This window comes from Stylophora pistillata, chromosome 2 (genome assembly GCF_964205215.1).
Source record: "Stylophora pistillata chromosome 2, jaStyPist1.2, whole genome shotgun sequence".
Classification (NCBI taxonomy): Eukaryota; Metazoa; Cnidaria; class Anthozoa; order Scleractinia; family Pocilloporidae; genus Stylophora; species Stylophora pistillata.
In genome coordinates this window covers 42,048,018-42,065,089 of record NC_142520.1, presented here as the reverse complement: position 1 = coordinate 42,065,089, position 17,072 = coordinate 42,048,018, and the positions used below count along the sequence as shown (strand labels likewise).

At 36.2% G+C, this 17,072-nt stretch overlaps 1 protein-coding gene across 1 annotated transcript in view; it reads left to right on the top strand.

Moving 5' to 3' along the window:
• The first annotated feature begins 1,023 nt into the window (after positions 1 to 1,023).
• LOC111337036 (uncharacterized) overlaps positions 1,024 to 17,072 on the top strand; it is a 17,651-nt gene continuing 1,602 nt past the window's right edge. Inside the window, exons 1-6 of the mRNA XM_088747128.1 lie at positions 1,024 to 1,295; positions 2,819 to 2,833; positions 3,635 to 3,655; positions 7,046 to 7,697; positions 8,637 to 9,080; positions 10,461 to 10,523. Of these exons, the coding sequence (XP_088603254.1) occupies positions 1,233 to 1,295; positions 2,819 to 2,833; positions 3,635 to 3,655; positions 7,046 to 7,697; positions 8,637 to 9,080; positions 10,461 to 10,523 (1,258 nt within the window). The 5' untranslated portion in view covers positions 1,024 to 1,232. The remainder of the gene's footprint in view (positions 1,296 to 2,818; positions 2,834 to 3,634; positions 3,656 to 7,045; positions 7,698 to 8,636; positions 9,081 to 10,460; positions 10,524 to 17,072) is intronic.

The following is a 17,072-nucleotide window of genomic DNA, read 5'->3' as shown; positions in this document are numbered from 1 at the left end:
TAACTACACCACTCACCAAATGACTTTTAGTAACTGAACTCAGTTAAAATTGTCACATAAAGCAGTTGAGTCTTCAAGGAGGCAAGATCGATAGAAGGCCGTTGAATTGATGTAACTTTTGCTGAACGATTACGGACATTAAGCGGGACAAAAGTTAAGTTTATCACTAAGTACAAAAGCACCTTTAATTAATTAAGATAAATGATTTGTCTTTCGGTTCTTGAAGAATCAAATCACTTATAATTAAACGCCCTTTGATTACCTTTTTAATGCGTCTTTGCATCATCGGTTCCATTAACAGTGGTTTTAATCAGCTTGGCAAAGCAGTATTTCTAGAAGCGATTTCATTGATATTTACAACTTGACGGCTGGTCTGCTGTTCAGCGAAGCGAGTCCCAAGGGAGACGGGGCATTTTTATCACTTGAGAGAGAATTTAAGGGGAAATTGGCAATAGTCAAAACATCGCTCATAACATATTTCAGATTATATATTTCTGATTCTATGCTTCTTGTTTCGAAGGCGAAGATGGGTGCACATGCTACTGACATTTCTTATGGGTCAAACTGTCAAAATTTACCGTATATTTTTTAATAGGTTGTTCCCTAGGTTTTTGCCTTTATTTCTATATTTATTTGCTTGGTTGTTTGCTTGTATTAGCACTTTAAATGTTTTGAATCATTGTTGAAACCACATTTATGTCATCCATTTTGTTAATCGTTCTACATCCATCTAGCAGAGGGACCAGAGATCCACCCCACTCCCTCCCCTCCTTTATCTTGGGTAAAAAAATAAACGCAGAGGAAAGACAAGCGGGCAGGTGAGCACACACAAACGAAAACAGTGCCCCCTTCCCTCAGCTCAAGGTCTGAATCCGCCACTAACATCTTCTTCGTCCCTTACCACCCCAGTTTAGATCAGCGACGTAGTTCAGTCTAGTCCAGTCCAGTCCTATACTGTTCTAACGTTCCCAAGTGTTTAGTGTTTGGCTAGGTGAAATTTTTGGGAGCTTGGAACCTAACTTGTCTGGTATCGAGGCTGAAATGAAAGTGCTGATTGAAGCAGAAATCATACGGGATTTTGACTGCAGTGCGGAAATTATTGGAAGATTTGGTAACTTTGGCTGAACCGACAGCCGAACCAAAGAATCGAGAAGGGCTGCTAATCACCGTGACATAGGAGTATTTTTTTAAGCCACATGTAGAGACAGATCATTTGGATGAGTTTATGAAATATGAGCGGGGAGGAGTGCAGTCCCTCCAAACAACGTCGACTGGAGTTGCGTAGTGCTCTGAAGGTATGGTCAAGGGAAGATGAACTATTTGATATGGTAACAAAAGTTTGGGATATCATTTAACCCTTTAAGCCCCGATATCAAAATGTATATTATCGCAGCGGTTATCCATATGTTAGATACATACATACATAAACTTTATTAATGTGTCTTGAAATATCTAGCCGATGGGGTTAAGAACCCCTCAACTAATTGGGGACAAAATTTAAAAAAAAAAAAAGCCTAACAATATAATATAGTTAAAAACCTATTAACTAACAACTAATTGGATAACTTATTTAAAAAGATTAAGAATTGCAAAGGATGCAATTGGAACAGATGTCGTCTTCTACCAATCCATTACAACTAAATTAAATTTACGAATACGATTTTTAAAACTAAATAATGATGGGAGAGTTCTGATTTCGCTTGGTGGCTTATTCCACAACTTTAGTCCCAGATAGGTGAGCAAATGTTTACCATATTTATTGGTCCTAAATCTGGGAATGGCGAACTCTGCCGTCCTTAAGTTGTAGGGTGAGCAGTGCGTGTGAAATAGCTCGCATGTTTTGATGGGGCATAGTTTTTTTCATCCTATACATAAGGATAGCGATATCTTGCAGTCTTCTGTTCTGAAGCGTCGTTAGATCACTTTTATCCAGCAATGCTTGGTAGAATGATTGCTTATTTTACTGATTGAGGGAATTTGTTCAAACATCAAGACATTTCATCTTTTCACATTTGATCAGGCATAGATGCTGGTCACAGTCGGGGCTTAGAGGGTTAATTTAGATTTCTCAGTCAGCATCACAGACTCTCTCATCCAGCGTCATGTTTCTGTATTCTTTTGAGATTCATTTTTTACAAGAAAATAATTGGAGATCTTAGTTTGACGGTACAGTATTGAATCTTTTACCCTTACCATTCCACTGGACACTGTTTTCGAAAAACGGACAGGCAAGATATTGTAATCTTGGACAAACTGTTGTAGTAAAATTGTTGTCACTGACTGGAGATTTAGAGAATTCTTGAAAGATTTTCAATAATGTTTGCAATTTTTTTCGGGGGGGAAGTGAGGCATAAAAGAGAACTTACATCTCACATTTTCCTCAAGTATCGCTAGAGTTAAAGTGTAAGGAAATATTACAACACGTCAGTTGATTTGAGTGCTTTTCACACATGCTGATTGGCTGGCTTGTATCTGATTAAAATACTACTTAGCTTTGTGATGAGAAGCCAAGTGCCTTCCTAATTAGAAGCCATCATGATTAGAAGCAATGATTTTTAAAATGACCAAAAAAAAAAATCAAATAGGAAGCACCAGATGGGCAGGTTAAAAAAATGCATTAAGAAGTTCTCTTCCTAAGGAAAGCAATATGGAAATTCTTATTAATTGTTTTACTGCACATTTTTTGTACGAGTGAGAGATCTCAGACCCACAAGCTGCAAGAGATATTAAATTGTAATCAATAACGGAGAAGAGGAACAATTAGGAAAAGCAAAGTGTTTACTGACATCTAATTTTGGTTTGATTGTATTTATTTCAGATAATTGAAAGATTGGTAAGTTATGTAATTACATGATTTTGCCTTGCGGTGCATTTCTTCAACCTTTTAAGACAAAATATCAAAGTTTCTGAATACTTTGAAGCAATCTAATGGGAAACTATGAAACATGTTGTAATTTTAAGAAATGTGTAACACTTAGAAAAATCCTCAGAAAAAGAGAAGCTGTTAATTAGTATCTTACATGAACATTTCTCTCTAACATGGTACATGTAAGAGTTTAAGTGCAAGTGAAGTTTACAACATATCAAATAAGTAGTGCTCTTTACCCTTGCTGATTGGTTATCTGGGAGGAGATTAAAACAGTATTTAACAGGTACCTCTGTCATAAGAAGCACAGTGCCTTCCTCTTTTGCTGTGGCAAGGAGGTACCTGTTAAATGTAATAAATTTTGGATTTATGAGGAAGAGGAGGAATAAGAGAAAAGCTTACCAAAATAATTGAACTAAGTTTGGTTTGATTGCATCAGAGGCACTTGAACAAGAGAAAAGAATGAGCAATGTAGTGGAAAACAATGAAACATGTTATGATTACAAGCAGTGATTTTTCAAATGACCAAAAAAAAAAAAATCAAATAGGAAGCACCAGATGGGCAGGTAAAAAAAGCATTGAGAAGTTCTCCCCTGCAGAAAGTAATATGGAAATTCTTATAAATTGTTTTACTGTACAGTTTTTGTACTAGTGAGAGATCTCAGACCAATAAGCAATAAGAAATATACAAATTTTGATCAGTGAGGAAGACGAGGGACAAGAGAAAACAAAGTGACAACTAAGTTTGGCTTTTGCATTTCATTTCAGGAATGGCAGCCTGACAAACAGGTAAGCTATGTAATTTCATAATGTTACCTTACATTGCATATCTCTAACTTTTTATGAAAAAATATCAAAGTTTCTGAATAGCGTTAAGCAATGTAATGGAAAACTTTGAAACATCTCATGATTTTGAATAATCTTCAACACTAAGAAAAAGCCTCAGTACAAGAAAAGCTAGCTGTTGGTATCTTACATTTCCCTCAAATATGGTACATATAAGAGTTAAAGCGAAGATGTGATTTACAACATTTCAAATAAGTATAGTGCCATTTACCCTTGCTGATTGGCTAGCTGGGAGGAGATTAAAACAGTGTTTATCAGGTACCTCTGTAATGAGAAACACAGTGCCTTCTTGTTTTGATGTGGTGAGGAGGTACATGTTAATAAATTTTAATTGATGAGGAAGAAGAAGAGTAAGAGAAAAGCTCACCAATGCAGTCACAACTCAGTTTGGTTTGATTGCATCTGACAGGCACTTGAACAAGTGAAAGAATGTTACCTGTTTAATTCGATCACTGCATTTCTTTAACCTATTGTGGCAGAATATTGAAGCTTCTACATACTGTGATGAACAGTGTAATGAAAAAACCACAAAATAAAACATGTTATGATTATAATCGATGACCTTAAAAATTGAGAAAAAAGTTAAATAGATAGTGTTAGGTGGGCAGGTAAAAAAAAGGATGGAGAAGTTCTCTCCCTGAGGAAAGCATGCAATTTCAAAATTCTTATTGTTTTACTGTGCATTTATTGAACTAGTGAGAGAACTCATTCTAATAAACAATAAGAGATATATAGATTGTAATTGATGAGGGAAGAGAGGATCACAAGGAAAAGCAAGCAAACTGACTTCTAACTTTGTTTTGATTGCATTTATTAATTTTATCAAAAAGTGGTAAGTTATGTAATTACACAGTGTTATCATATATTGCATTTCTCCAACCTTTTATGACAAAATATCAAAGTTTTTTAATACTGTAGAGGAATTGTATGGAAAACTAGGAAACATGGCATGATTTGAAGCAATCTTTGACACTTAGAAAAAACTTCAGTAAAAGAGAAGCTGTTAGTATATCTTAATAATATTTCCCTCAAATGTGCACTGACTCAAAATATAGAGTCCAGCTTGAATTACCATTGCTCTGGAATTACTAGCCTTGTCTTCATGTAGAAACACAAAAGGATCATCACATGTGTGACAGGTTAGTAAATCCAGAACAGTAGCAATTCAAATTGGACATGATATTTTGATACAGTGCAAGGTACATGTAAGAGTTTAAGTGTAAGACACTAGTGTAATTTACAACAATCATGTTAAGTAAGTAGTGCTTTTTACACTTGCTGATTGGCTAGCTGGGAGGAGATTAAAACAGTATTTACCAGGTACCTCTGTAATGAGAAGTCCAGTGCCTTCCTGTTTTGTTGCTGTGAGGAGATACATGTCAATAAGTTTTTGATGAGGAGGAAGAGGAATAAGAGAAAAGCTTGTTTCTCTAGTAAAAATAAGTAACATCTATTGGTTTGGTTTGATTGCATCGCAGGCGCTTGAACAGGGGAAATTACAAAGGCCGATTTTACCTGCTTTTCACTGCATTTCTCTAACCTTTTACAGCAGAATATCAAAGCTTCTGAATACTAAAACGAGCAATGTAGTGAAAAACTATTAAACCTGAACTTTGATTTTAAGAAGTGATCTTTAAAACTGAGAAAAAACATTAAATAGGAAGTGGCAGGCGGGTAGGTAAAAGGATCACGCTTGATTGCGCTTCAGATCATGACAGTTTTCATTGCATGCTTGTAATTCTCTAACTTCTTATAGCAAAACTTCAGTTTCTGAGTACTGTTGAGCAATCTGATGGAAAACTATGGAACCTCTCTTGATTTTAAGCTAAAACATTAAATAGTAAGTAGCAGGTGGGTAGGTAAAAGGATCACCAAGAAGTTTTTTCCTGCTGAAAGCAAATTGGAAATTCTCTTAAATTGTTAAACTGTACATTTTTTGTACTAGTAAGGGATTTCATACCAGTAAAAGAATAAGAGGTCAATAAATTTTGATTAATGAGGAAGATGAGGAACAAGGGAAAAGCACAGCAAAATGACAACTAAGTTTGGTTTGATTGCGCTTCAGATCATTACAGTTTTTCATTGTATGCTTAAATAAGACAGTTTTATCACACCTTGCATTTTTCTAACTTTTTATAGCAAATTTCTGTTTCTGAGTGCTGTTGAGCAATCTAATGGAAAACTATGGAACAATTCTCATGAGTTTAAGCTATCTTTAAAACTGATGAAAAATATCAAATAGGAAGTACCAGGAGGGCACTTTTGAAAAAGAGCATTAAGAAGTTCTTTTCATGATGAAAGCAGTATGGAAAATTTATTAAGAGATTGTTGTAATGAGACTAGTTAGAGATCTTCTACCACATATAATTATGCCCTACACAACAAAATTTTAGAATAAATAAATATTAAATTCTTATGATATTTAGACTGATATCAATATTATCAGAAATGCAAAATTTAATGTCACCTTGTTAATCAGCCCTTGTGATCTACACCAAAACAATAATTGTGCTGGATATTAAGTAATGAATATAAACCTTGCTGCATCACAGTTCAACAACGTTGCATTACTATTAAATTTTACCTCTACAATTCGTTGTCCAGCAGAAGGATAACCCTTTGATTGGGCTACACGATTTTGCAGGAGAAATTAAGATTTTAACACCCTACGCTGTATATATAACCTACATGTAGATGTGTTTTATGGTGTTGAGCTAAAGTGGATAAATTTTAGAAAGGCAGCTTACATGACTGCAAAGCATAATGTGCATGGATAAGTGCAAATACAAAATAAATCTCGTGCTCAGACTTTTCATTAATTTTGAAACAACAGTTTCCCTTGTGCAGGGTTCACATTAATTTAGGGAGTAGATGGCTTGCTTCATGAAGTAGACAGTTGGCACCAATTTATTTTCATTTCAACTTACACACAGATTATTTCATGAAAAGTATTAGCGGCTCAGAAATCAACCTGGTTCTTGAGCTGGTGGCCAGCACTTAACGAGAGCCCTGCTTGTGGCAGCAGGGTTTGTGCAGAAAGCTTTGCCAAACAAGCAGCAAACCAGAAACCTTGTTTTAATCTGTAACAGTCTGAAAGAAAGTATTTTGCGCGAAGCAGTACATATTGGCCAATTAGATTTAGATGCACTATTACCAAAATATATCTGTGGCACCATGGCATGATTTATAGCTGTGAATGATACAATATACTTATAAATGGGTTTAAACATGACAGCTAGGCACATTATACATATTACATATACAAACAATGGAGAGGTCTCCAAGCTACCTTTATTATCATCAGCTGTAAAACATATGATTCCTCTTTTGCAGAGAGAAAAACAAGCAGAGAATTGTGCCAAACAAATAATTGATCAGCTGCCTTGTGATGGAAGATATTCCTCCAGCAATCCACTCAAAGTTACCATCCTAGCAACTCACTGGAATCCATGGAGGGGGATGTGGATTGATTCATCTTCATCACTCCTCACAGAAGAGTTGTCCGAACAACTGGCTAGATTCCCTCAGGTAAAAGTCTCTGTCCTGGTCCCTGAAGGTTCATGTTATGATGGTGGCAAGACATTTACTGAATTATTTGCTGAACTTTTTAATATTACCATTGTTGAGGCAATGAAGCAACCTGGAATTAAAGATCCCCTCGAATGGCTCTACTTCCCGCCAGAAAGTCTCACTACAGATGTTGTAATTGGTGTAGGTGGGAGACTTGGTAAGGTGGCAGAAATTTTCAAGAGGTTTCAGCACTGTAAGAGCATTTGTTTTAGGCAAGATCAATATGAAGAATTAAATCATGAGCTCAGAGATCTTTGTCGTGCACTGGCTGAAGAAAATAAAGAGAAACCAGAGCTGAGACACAGAAGTAATGGGGATGATAGTTTGTATGCTGATCTTTCAGTTGCCATTGGACAAGAGATGTACAAACAGCACCGTCAAAGTAAGAAAACAAGAGTTGTTTCATTTATTCCAGGTATACTCAGTGAATTTGCTGATACTGATACTGACAACCTATTTAAAGAAATATTTTTGATTATTCAAAAGGAGGGCATTTCACCATTTCAGAAGAGCCATTATATTTACAAAGTGAGCAAGGTCTGAAATAATTATGATACCATGAGTTTAACAGGGTGACCCTATTCAATGGATTGATGGAATGGCAGAATATCCTTTTACACTGAATGTCTTGTTGTACCAAACAAAAGTCTCACAAGAATGGAATTGCAATGAAATAAGAAAATAGTTTTTAAATTAAAAAGCAAAATTGAACTTAATTAAAAAGAGGTCCAGTTTAAACATTATTGGAGCCTAGAGGATAGACCAACAGAGGTACTGTGAGGTTCCTGAGCTAACCTTAGTAAGACTGGTATTAGTTAGGCTTATAGGTAAAACATACCATGACATATATAGTGTATTGGAGGGGCTTTCACTTCGCGAACAGATCCCGCAAGAGTTGGCCTGATTTAACATAATTATTGTTCGAAACTTTCCACTTCAAAGGGCACAATTTCCAATTAAATATGGACTAAATGCAAAACACTGCAAGGAGACTGTAAAATGACAAGTGGTGAATGCATTTACTGCAAAACAATTGACTATATTTTCAGGATGGCTCTTGAGAAAGACGGTTTTTGGAGGTTTTGAATTTCATGTAACAGGAAATAGGTTACAGCAGGCATTGCATTAAGGTTGAAAATGGGTTTTTAAGGTCCTATGAATGATAGATGGGAGATAAGCTCTCAAAGTCCCTTCAAAAACAGACTTCTCATGGTTGACACTTAAGGCTGTTTGAATGTACTCATTGAGTATTGATTACTTTTGGATTTGTTATGCAATGTAAAAGATCCATGTGGATAGCATTAAAGGTAGAAAATTCATTTATTTTACTTATTAACGTTTTGAACCATCACAGATTTAATCCCTGCATATTTGGCCGCAAGAGGACCAGGGGCACTAGCAGCATACAGGAGAGCACTAAAGACAGGCAAAACCTACGATAGACGTATCAAAATAATGCTAATTGGTCAGGACCGTAGTGGCAAAACAAGCCTTAGAGGATACCTCAGAGGTGAAACTTTTAATGAACAGGAACCAAGCACTGATGGAATTGAAATGATTCCATTTATCAAGAATGCAGGAACAGGTGCATGGAAAAATCCTACTGATTTAGAGACCACAAGTGCATTTCACCATAAGTTTGCTGAAGTGGTTACCCAGGAGATATCCAGTAGCTATAAAAATTCCACTCAGCAGTTTATTGAAGAAGGAAAGGAACCACAAGAAGTAACACAAGAAACTTCAAGTGACCTACTTACACGTGAAACCTCTGAACTAGTTGCGTCAGAATCAATTGAAAGTAAGTTGAAACTTATACGTAACTCAAACTTCTCCCACTTAGTCCTAACAGTGGACATTGAACCTCTGTTGTCACTGCAGTGCCCCTTAAATGTTTTTTCTGATTTGTTTTCTTTTTTTGTTTGCTCTCGTGTACAATTTCTGCTGAGATGGGAAGACCTCTTCTTGCTGATGGCAACTCTTAGTGCTTAGTGTTAGCAGTAGACTTAATTCCTTTAATCTAACTTGACAATTTTAATCATTGATCATAGAGAGAGAGTTCATTTGAAGGTTGTTAGTGCAAGCTTTCCTCTCTTACTTATATCATATTCATTTTTACTCTGGTAAACGAAGAAAATGCATAGACATGTAGAACGATGTTTTTCAGTCTTTGTCACGAGCATGGGACAAAGAAAAAGTTCTGACTCCTATGAGTATTCCATGTTCCAATGCTCTACCACTGAGCCACAGAGACTCTATGATGGGCAAGGCCCATTACGAAGTTCATATTTGACATGCGTCCAGCATACTGGTAGGATCGGCAATGTCAAAAGCATCATGTTTTGAACTTCATAATGGCCTTGCTAACCATAGAGTCGCTGTGGCTCAGTAGAAGAGCATCGGAGCATGGAATTCAAAGGTCTGAGGTGCAATTCCTCACTGGGACTCAGATTTTTTTCTTTGTTCCACGCTTGTGACAAAGACTGAAAAACATCTTTCTACATTTCTTCACCAAGCTCAAAACTTACCACCTTTCGTATTCTTTACATGCGTATACATGTAAGTGACATGTAACACTTTCATCCACATTTTGCAAAGATTTTCCCCTCTCAAGCTAAACACTGCCACAAAGAGTATTTTGTGAGAAAGTCTAAGGTGACCTCTAGTTGTGTGGAAATTATGAATAAGCCAACAGAAAAAATTTGATTATCATAATACCGTTAAAGTGAGAAAAATAAAAAAAAAAGAAAACCAAATTGAGAAGAATCCCATCATTAGCCACTAAAATTCAAAGTTTATTGGAGTACTTTCTTCCTTTTTTCCTCTCCTCCCTCTCTCCTTCTTTCTTGCTTTAATTTTAAAGAATTAAGATTCACAATATAGTAAAGTAAAATTGTCACTATACCGAAGTTGTCAATGTTAGCTGCGACAATATACAGTGTATATACTAAAATTCTTCCTGAAAAAGGAAGATTAGTATCATGCTATTTAGCTGAGCCTCTTCTATGATTGATTTTATAACCTTAGGATGACAAGCAAATGTTTCACTAAGAATTTGAGAAGTTGTCCAGCCAAAATTTGCAATGGGTCTATTGGAAATAGTCTTCAGTTCTGATAGCAAGATAATATCTAAATTATATTGATGAAACTAACATTTTACAATCATTATTTATATCTGCAGCTTATAACCCAAGGCACTTAGAGAATATCTCGAAAAAGGACATTGAATTTCAAAGAAATACAGGTAAGCTAAAGCTCAGTAAGGGGGGGGAAGTTCAGCTCTGTAAGGGGGTATACTCATTAGCGTTTACGTTAACAAGCTTCTTTACCGATTCAAGGTACACTGGAACAAGCAGATAATTTATTAGATTATTATTATTATAATTAGATTATTATTAAATCTTAATAACTTGAAGCAAATTTCCAATGTCTCGTAGGGTTAAATACATACATTAAGTATAAATAAAATAGTTTATGAAGGTTCTCTATAACACTCGTTGTGATTGGCTGAACAGCGCACTTTATCAGACATCTTTATCTTTATCATACATAAATCAGGGTTTTTGCTAAGTGTTTTCAGTAACTTTGTTAGCTTCCCCCCATGCTGGGGCCGTAAAGGCCTGCGCCGGGGTCTAGGGGCAGGTTTTCCTCGTGTGGATGCCACGTTGTCAACCATGACGTTTCTTTAGTATATGCTGGGCCTTTTCGTTTGGCCGTGGGGAATAAATTTGGTCAAAAAAAGCTGGATTTCTTCAACATATGATGTATATTTAAACTAGTAACGCGTGATAGATATCTTCACAGCATTGGTTGGACGGAGACAAGTAATATTTTTCCAAAAACTGGAAAAAATTGTCCGATAACTTCGGTAAATATTTCAGTCCCAAGTTTTAGTGAAATAGCGGGTAACATTTACTTGAACAGCCAGGAAAAATAACTGGTTACCGGCTCTTAACAAGAACACTGATAAATTGAACATAAGATAGGTTTTTAAAGGTTCTGTATAACGCGCTTTCTGATTGGCTGAAACAGATGCATGGAGTAACTATGTTAGGCCATCGACCAATTTGCTTAATGGCCAATCATTTTCGGAACTTCTCTCTGGTTTTTATTTCTGCCCAGAAGTCTTGCATAACCTGGAAAACAAGTATGGAAACAAGCTTTTAGCTTGAATTGATACAGGATAACAAAACAAATTACATGGAGATAGAAATTAAATTTTTGAACAAGTTCCCATTGAAAAGACCTGGCCAGCAAGTAGCAACATGAACAAACAAAACACCGAAACTGATGAAATTCTAATGCTAGCAGAGACGAAAACCCCCTAAAAGAACACAAAAAAACAATAAAACACTCATAGTAGAGCTTCTTGCTCAAAAATAGGTCCGCAATGCATGGATGTGTTACTGACAAAATTGAGCTGCTTTTTAGTGTCTGGTGTCGTATTGAGTTTCTGTTAGAGGAGCTAATATCTGATCATGGTTAGATAGTTTTCAATATTGTTCCTGTTCATCAATAAAACAAGATAACTAGTATACAATAGTCCTGAAATGTTCATTTTCAAGATGAGGGCTAAAGACCAAACTTTGTTATGGAGGTCTCATTTTGACAACAAAGGTTGGACATGTAACCTGAGGATTTTAGGAACTTAAAAAAACGTCCATTATTTTTCATAGTGACCTGGTAGATTCAGTCTTGATTTTTTTGATGTAACAAAGTGGAATCGAGTTGTGAATTTTGTAGGTTGATTGTCTTTCCAAGACAAGCTATGTGAAATTTACTCTAGGGAAGCATTTCAAATGAATATTTTTGGCATTTTGTGTACCAGTACATGAGGACAAAACTTTGCAGAAGGGCGGGGACATTTCGGAATTTATGTGATCTACACTAGAAGCCATTGGTAACTTGATTTGATTTGAATGTATGACTCATTTTGGACAGTACATACATGTAAAGTAACACAATGCTGAGCATAGGTTTGTACAGTTCATTAGGGCACAAACTTCTATTTCAGTTGGTTAAGAGCAAAAAGTTTACTGTAATTATTGTATTTGGGTTTTGTGGGACTGTATTTTCAATAGAGAACACAGAAAAATTGAGTTGAGGTAGGTGGATATGGGGTTGCAAATGGATGCATTTAGAGAAAAAAGATAGGTGCATTACAAGATCAGAAGACAAGCAATGTTTTAATGAATCATATGTTGATTAGTACTTTGAAGTAACATTACATTAACATTGCTAATAATTTTTAACTCAATAAGATTTACAATTTGACCTTTAGGTTTTATTTAACAGAAAGTTAAATAGAGTGTCACCATAATAGATTTCAGGAACAGTAATCAGAGACATAACTTAAACACAACAGAGTTCAATGTACAGGCAAGTGCTTGATGGTATCATATGATTGAAAGTACCAGAATCTTTCAAGTTTTCTTATTTTTGAAATTGTAATTTCATGCCGGTGTGTTTCCCAAAATCAAGCTTTCTGGAGACATGAAATGAATAGGTGAAGTTGACATCATCATGTAAATGGTCAACTTGACATTCTATCAAAATTTGTCCTTCAGCTGAAATCCTACTTAGGAATGCAGTTTCGTCAGTGTTTATCATTGAACATAATATATCCAAGGTTTTGTTTAATTTGGTCAGCCACTGTGTTTTCAAATCAGCACAACCTACTTCGTGTAAATCTGATTGGTTTCTAGTGTGATCTATTGTTCCTGAGCCTAGTTTACATTTGTACATAAGTTTTGCCCTAGTGATACATGAGAAAGGCACCTAGCTGTTTTCAGCCAATCAAGAGTGTAATTTTTTATGTATATCAGTATTGTGACGAATTAACCAAAACTAAGCAATCAATTAACTGAAAAGGAGTTGTACTACCAAATTAAGGCCTAATACATATGTATTGTTACCAAGTTTAAATATCAGTGCTTGTCTGAACCATTATGAAGAAAATTTAGAAGACTGCTAAGCTTACAGGAAGTTATGAAATGTTAAACTACTAGGCTCCGATTCGTATTTTGATAAAAGCGAAACCACTTTGTTACTGAGTTTGAATGTATTACTTCCTCAAAGTTTGGAATCAATCATAATAGACATTTAGCACCAAGGTTTTTTATGTTAACAACAAACCGCAGTTTTAGGTTAGGTGTTGGTGAATCAGTTTAGCTATGTAAACATCAAAAAATTATTTCTTTGAAGAGGCCGTCATATTGAATATCCAGACAACAGCAGTGTTTGATTTTCAAATGGCAACAAAAAGTTCTATTTTCACTCACTGGCTAAAAATTGTGTTTAAGCAGGTACTGGTTAAGTAATTTTCGTACTGAGCATGTGGTATGAACAGAAATTCAGGATACAAAACGTTCCGGTAAATGACTTCAGTGAAATATCACCGCACGGCTTAGTCACTTGAATCCTAACGGTACTTAAATTGGGCAAACCGAAACACTACATGTGTGTCCTTCATTTTGCATTTTGTATTGTCCAACAACTTGTTTCCGTGCTGGTAAATAATAATAATAATAATAATAATAATAATAATAATAATAATAATAATAATGATGATAATAGTAATAATAATAATACAGTATTTGTAGTCTGTAAATTCCATGTGGATATGCTCAAATGCGCATTACAACATATCACTATTTAAATAGTTTAAAACTAAGAGAACAATAATAAATAGGTTAGGATCACAATATATAGAATAATTACCATATAAAATAAAATAATGTAATTAATATTAGGCAGGCTATGAAAACGCAGCACGAAATAAATGTGTCTTAAGTTTAGACTTGAAGCCAGCAACAGTGTTTTCAGACCTAATTTCCAGAGGAAGCGCGTTCCAAAGTTTCGGCGCAGCATACGTGAAGGAGTGATCACCAATAGTTACTTTAGACAACTTTTTAGGATAACTAAGGAGGAGGTTATCACGAGAACTCTTAAGATCATACCGTGAAGGTGACTTAATGGAAATTAAAGAGGCTAGATATGTAGGTGCCAAACCTTTAACAACCTTAAAAGTAATTAAAAGAATTTTAAAAACAATTCGAAATTTAACTGGTAGCGAGTGTAAATAAAAACGTAAAGGTGTAATATGGCAGTATCTACTTTTCTGACAAACCAGTCTGGCAGCAGCATTCTGCATTCTTTGATGCTTATTTAAACGATAGTCAGGAATACCATACAAAATACTGTTACAAAAGTCAATCCTAGATGACACAAATGCATGCACCAGAATCTCAGGGCACCGTCTAGAGAGGTACTTCCGTAAACGCCGAATATTATAGAGATAATAAAAACAAGAGCTAGACAATTTCGTTATTTCGGTAGCCATTGATAATTTTGTGTCAAACCAAGAACCGAGGTTTCTAGTAGAGGAGACTGCTGAGACGCTGCAATCACCCACCCGTATACAATGAGTATTAACTTTAGTCAACTGCTGAGGTGTTCCTATCACCAGAAATTCAGACTTAACATCGTTGAGCTTTAGACTGTCAGTTAACATCCATGAGCGAATATCATCAACACAGGACTCCAAAGCATTTAGGGCGGAAGACTCATCAATAGCGTCATTGGGACAAAAAGAAATATATAATTGAGTATCATCCGCAAAACAGTGAACGTCAGGCAAATGCGATTGAACAATCTGAAACATTCTGCTAGTGTAGAGTGTGAATAAAAGAGGGCCCAGACAAGATCCCAGCGATACACCACAATCCAAATAAAAGACTCCTCGCTGTAATGCGCACTTAGAAGACAAGCCAACTCTGGGAAAGCCGACTTGTGAAATCTAGGTAAAAGTGAAGAAACAACGAAAACTGTAGGCCGACAGATGGCAAAATAGAGAAAAGAAATTTTTTTGTGGACAGACAAGGATATAAGAAATAGGTACTTAATTTACTACTACATTTTGGTACGTACGGTCGAAAGATGGGTTAATAAAAGCTTATTTTATCGTTCAAACCTAATCAAGCAGATAGGTACGAAGGGTGCAATTGACACATCTAATGTACTATTTTCAACTGAAAAAGTTTTGACTGTTTTCGATCAATTTTTTGGTCTACTTAACACTGTCGGCCAACTGTTGGTAATGTGTCGGCCGACAGGTGACCGATAGGTTGGTTACCTGCAGGCGAAAATGGGAACCATTGTTCACAATCACCGAAATCTAAGCAACAAAGATGAACTATTTTACAAAGATGAACTAGATAACAATTAAAATACATTTAAATATAACATAAGCAGTAAACTCCTTAAATGATCCTTAAAACGTGATCAGATATCCTTTGTTTTCACAGAATTGTCACGTGAGCCAATCCTTGACCGGTACTGTTCAATCGAGATTCCCATACTTACTTTTTTCGTTTTGAAATATGCCTCTGTGTAGTGTTATCAGTGCAAGGCTTCAAACACTTTCGAACACTTTCAGACACTCAGTGGTGCGACCGCACCGATGGATCAAGCCGATAGTTTTTGGCTTGCGAGAGTGCAACGACTCCTTTCTGTGTAGTACAACCCGTACCGAAGATTCAAGCAGTTTGAATGTTGTCTTTTAAGAGCATAAAAGCTCTTGTACCAGCTGCACTTATAACACAAGGCGGGTCAGGGTGTGTTGGCTTGTGCGAGGAGAACTAACTCTTGATACGATCACCTGAAAAAAATTACTCGAGTCCACGCTTACAAACAAGATGGCTGACTCGTACTTGTGTGGTAATTTGGTTATCTGGTTATATCAACTAAATTGAAATTGTAAATTGGCCACCGTAACAAATAAAAAAGCTGACGTTTCGAGCGTTAGCCCTTTGCTCTGACGAAGGGCTAACACTCGAAACGTCAGTTTTTTTATTCATTACGGTGGCCAATTTACAATTTCAACTTAGTTGATATAACCAAATTGCCTTGTTACTCCCACCGACGCAGCACCACAGTTTCTTTAGAAACTTTCAGCCTTTATTCATACTTGTGCGCCCAACAACGCTAGACCACGTGACAGGCGCTTGACTCCCGTGGACAAATAAATGAATAAGTGAATAAAACCGATCACACTTTGTGCAAGCCACACAACAACAGAACAAAACAAAAAGGAAAGGATAAAAAAAACATATTCAAACTGGTGTTTCACAGTCAAAAACTTTTACAAATCATAATATCAGAGCGACACGATCACGCTGTATTCCGTCGTGTAAGTTCTGTCGCGGCACATCAGCTCACTCACGCCAGCTCTGTTCTCTACAGACCCAAGTCACTTTGAAACACCAGAAATTTTAATTGAACTCATTCTATTCTACCAAAATAGGATTTCCTTTCTCTAGTTATTTTACGCAGGTCGGTATGAGGCATTTCAGCGGGCAAGCATGTGTAAAATAAAACATTGGCAATGCACGGATAGGCCCGCTTTTTTCAGATTTATGGAAAACGTCCCATAGAAATGAACAAGTTAGTCGTGTACAGTCTCTACACAAGAGATCTTTTTGGGTGCATTACACTCGTGCATTTCCCGCCTATAAACTTGCGTCAAATCACGCAATAGTAGAAATCCCCCTTCTGGGATACACGCTTTTTAATGCTTTCTTACGCATATTTGTACAAGGAGTGGGTGACATTCGCACTCAGGTGTGTTGCGAAGTTTTGGTTGATATCTAGCGCTCATCAATTGGATGATGATTCATTCACTATTGTACCCTGCGAGCAGAGGCCCTTCGATCTTCCTAGATTAGAGGAAGGTTCCTTCCTCTTCCCGGCTAATCTAGGAAGATAGAAGGGCTTCTGCTCACAGGGTATCACT